Here is a 2,981-nt window from a genome sequence, read left to right on the forward strand (position 1 = left end):
ACTGGGCTAAAAAAATCAAAATAAATTAGAATTAGGCACGGTTTATTCAATAAGAGTATAAAGTTATACACATATAAAACAAGAGCTTTTGGGCTTAGTCCAATTTATTACTCCATTTCATTGTCTCTTCTTTGTCCACTTTCTAACCCAAAACGTCCAAATCCAAATAAAGGTTTTTTTTTTTCCACCAGAAATCCAAATAAAGTTGAAGGATCACACGAATTATGAGTTCATATAGCCCGGCCATGCATTAAGAATATTCCTTAGAATCTTTTCAATAAGTTCTTAAAATATTACTAGAGAAACGTTGACCGGCCTAAAAAACAGAACTTAGACAATCTTCTTCAGCTGTGGACTTTTTTATGATCCATTATTTATTGGACATTTTTTTTATCTTGGCCAGGCAAGTTGAGACCGGGCTTAAAACAATGGAAGACCATTTTGTATTAGTGAGTATAAAATTTAAAACAAGTTTTATTACTTAAAATTATAAATAATAAAACCTATATTATTTAAAAGTTAATTATAAAATGTACTTCAATTATCAAGGGACACGTTAATAGTTGGTATTTGGCACCATAAAGTAATATATTTGAATGTGACACACCATGTGGCATAAGTAAGATGACTGGTTAATTTATTCATTGATTTCAAATTATGTACTCTATGATATAATCATATATTCACTCCTACTATAATATAGGGTATTTTGTAGCAATTATGTTTGGTTTGAAATACTCCTTCCACCTTTTTATTATAAAAGAAACTATCATATGCTTTTTATTATAAGCAAAGCTATAAATTTCGAGAAACATTTATCATATATTTTTTTTCAAATTATCTCCTATAAAGTAAATGTTTATTTTCACGAGATAAATTTGTTTCATTAATTATTGAGCGAATTTAATCTAATTTCAAAATCAAATTGGACATCAACATGTGACGGCCGGTGATACGTAACATTAAATCATCGTTTAAGAGTAGATCAGAATAAAAGAGAATATGGTTTACTTCTGCAGTACGTTATTAATTAATGACAGCTAGCAATTGCAGAAAAACACTCAAATCCTCCCATGGCAGCGACCAGAGTGATCTCCAATACTACAATCCAAGCACGAAGCCATGTTTATATGAATGGCGATTCACCTGCACGAATTGAGCTTAATCCATGGGATCTTCGTTTCATAGTTCTCGAGTATGGTCAAAAGGGCCTTCTTTTCCACAAACCCACCATATCATCATCATCTTCTTCTTCTTCTTCTTCTTCTTCTTCGTATCACACAGACAAAGTGATCCAGCACCTTAAGGGCTCTCTTTCTGCCACCCTCAACTTCTTCTTGCCCCTCGCCGGCCGTCTTGCTATTGTCCCCGACGCCGACAATGATGGCATCTCTTCAGTCTTCATCACTTGCAACAACGCCGGAGCAAGCTTTGTTCATGCAATTGCAGAGAACACTACAACGGCCGACATCCTCGAACCAACTTATGTTCCTCCGATCGTCGAGTCCTTCTTCCCACTTGGCAAATCGAAAAACTTCGAAGCAACTCATATCCCATTAATGGCGGTTCAAGTTACGGAGCTTGTGGACGGCATCTTCATCGCTTGCTCGATGAACCATTGTCTTGTTGAAGTGAGGCCATACTGGAATTTCTTGAACACTTGGGCTGAGATTAGCCGAAATCGTTTGAACCACTTAGGGTCGGATTTGAAGCTTGCATCATTTGAACGTTGGTTTCCACGTGCTGATATTGAACGCCCCATACGAATACGATTTAAACAAATAATGGAGGAATATTATCTTGATGAATCTGCTTATTCTCATCTTTCACCTCCAATTTCGAAGAGGATCTTCCACTTTAAAAGACAAAAAATTGCTGAACTCAAAGCAAAAGCTCTATCAGAGGTGGTAGACGATGGTGTGGTCAGCAATGAAATCTCCTCTCTGCAAGCTGTCGTCAGCCATATTTGGAGATCTGTGATAAAAAATCAGAATCTTGATCCCGAAGAAGAAGTCACTTTCAGATTCCTTGTATCTGCTAGGTCCAGAATTTCAAACCCACCAATTCCCGAAAGCTATTTCGGAAACACAGTGCAATTTGCTAGCGTGATGATGAAAGTAAGAGACCTGGTGGGTGATAGAGGACTTGGAAAATTTGCTTTGGAGATGAACAAGAAGATCTCGGAATACACAGAGCAGAAGATCAAGATGGACTTTGAAGCTTTGATCCCAAATCCCATGGTGCGTTTACAGAGTGGCATAATTGGGAAGGTTATGAATTGTGGCAGCAGCACAAGAATCAACTTTTACGCCATCGATTTCGGCTGGGGAAGACCGGCAGCAATTCGCCGTGGCCCTGCTTTTATGCATGATTGGGACCTGGTGGCCGATGCCGGAGCAGAAGAAGGTAGCTTTGACATTGAGCTTTGCATGTCCTATGAAATATTAGAAACTATGGGAAGAGACCCTGAGTTCATGCATGCGGTGTCGCCGCCGGAGCCGGTAAGGTTATCCAATAAACTAGCACGAGGTCGACTGTGAAAGGAGGAGAGAACTTGATGTAACATTTTGCATATCATTCGTTATCTTTGTACGCAAGTGTATATCGAGCATCTATGTTTTACGTAGTCGCATTACAGTTTATGATAAGTTTGTCGTATTTATTAATTAATTTGTTCGTTTTCATGTATTGTATTTCATATTGTGTGTGTGTGCAAGTTAATAGCGTCATCTTTATGTAATGGAAAACGACATAAAAATATGATAAAATCCCTGACATCCCATACAACACTAAAAATATACAAGGAAAAAAAAAAAAGACAGCAACTACAAAACACTGACAGGACACAACCATAACCGCAATAAGAAGGAAATCATTCACCCAATTACTGATTCACAAAATTGCAAGTGACAGAGAAATGAACCCGGTAAGCATGCTGAGTAAGAAATGCTTCTAAACCTCCATTCATTCGAACTTGCAAA

The 2,981-nt window shown here is 37.6% G+C and overlaps 1 protein-coding gene across 1 annotated transcript; it reads left to right on the plus strand.

Moving 5' to 3' along the window:
• The first annotated feature begins 1,048 nt into the window (after positions 1–1,048).
• LOC129296239 (protein ENHANCED PSEUDOMONAS SUSCEPTIBILITY 1-like) lies at positions 1,049–2,778 on the plus strand. Its single transcript, XM_054934833.1, has one exon. The coding sequence runs from the start codon at positions 1,074–1,076 to the stop codon at positions 2,538–2,540; it is 1,467 nt and encodes a 488-aa protein (XP_054790808.1). The 5' UTR covers positions 1,049–1,073; the 3' UTR covers positions 2,541–2,778.
• Positions 2,779–2,981: the final 203 nt, after the last annotated feature.

Source organism: Prosopis cineraria, unplaced genomic scaffold (assembly GCF_029017545.1).
Source record: "Prosopis cineraria cultivar Desert tree isolate PC_DT_omini unplaced genomic scaffold, ASM2901754v1 PC288, whole genome shotgun sequence".
In the NCBI taxonomy this organism is placed as follows: Eukaryota; Viridiplantae; Streptophyta; class Magnoliopsida; order Fabales; family Fabaceae; genus Prosopis; species Prosopis cineraria.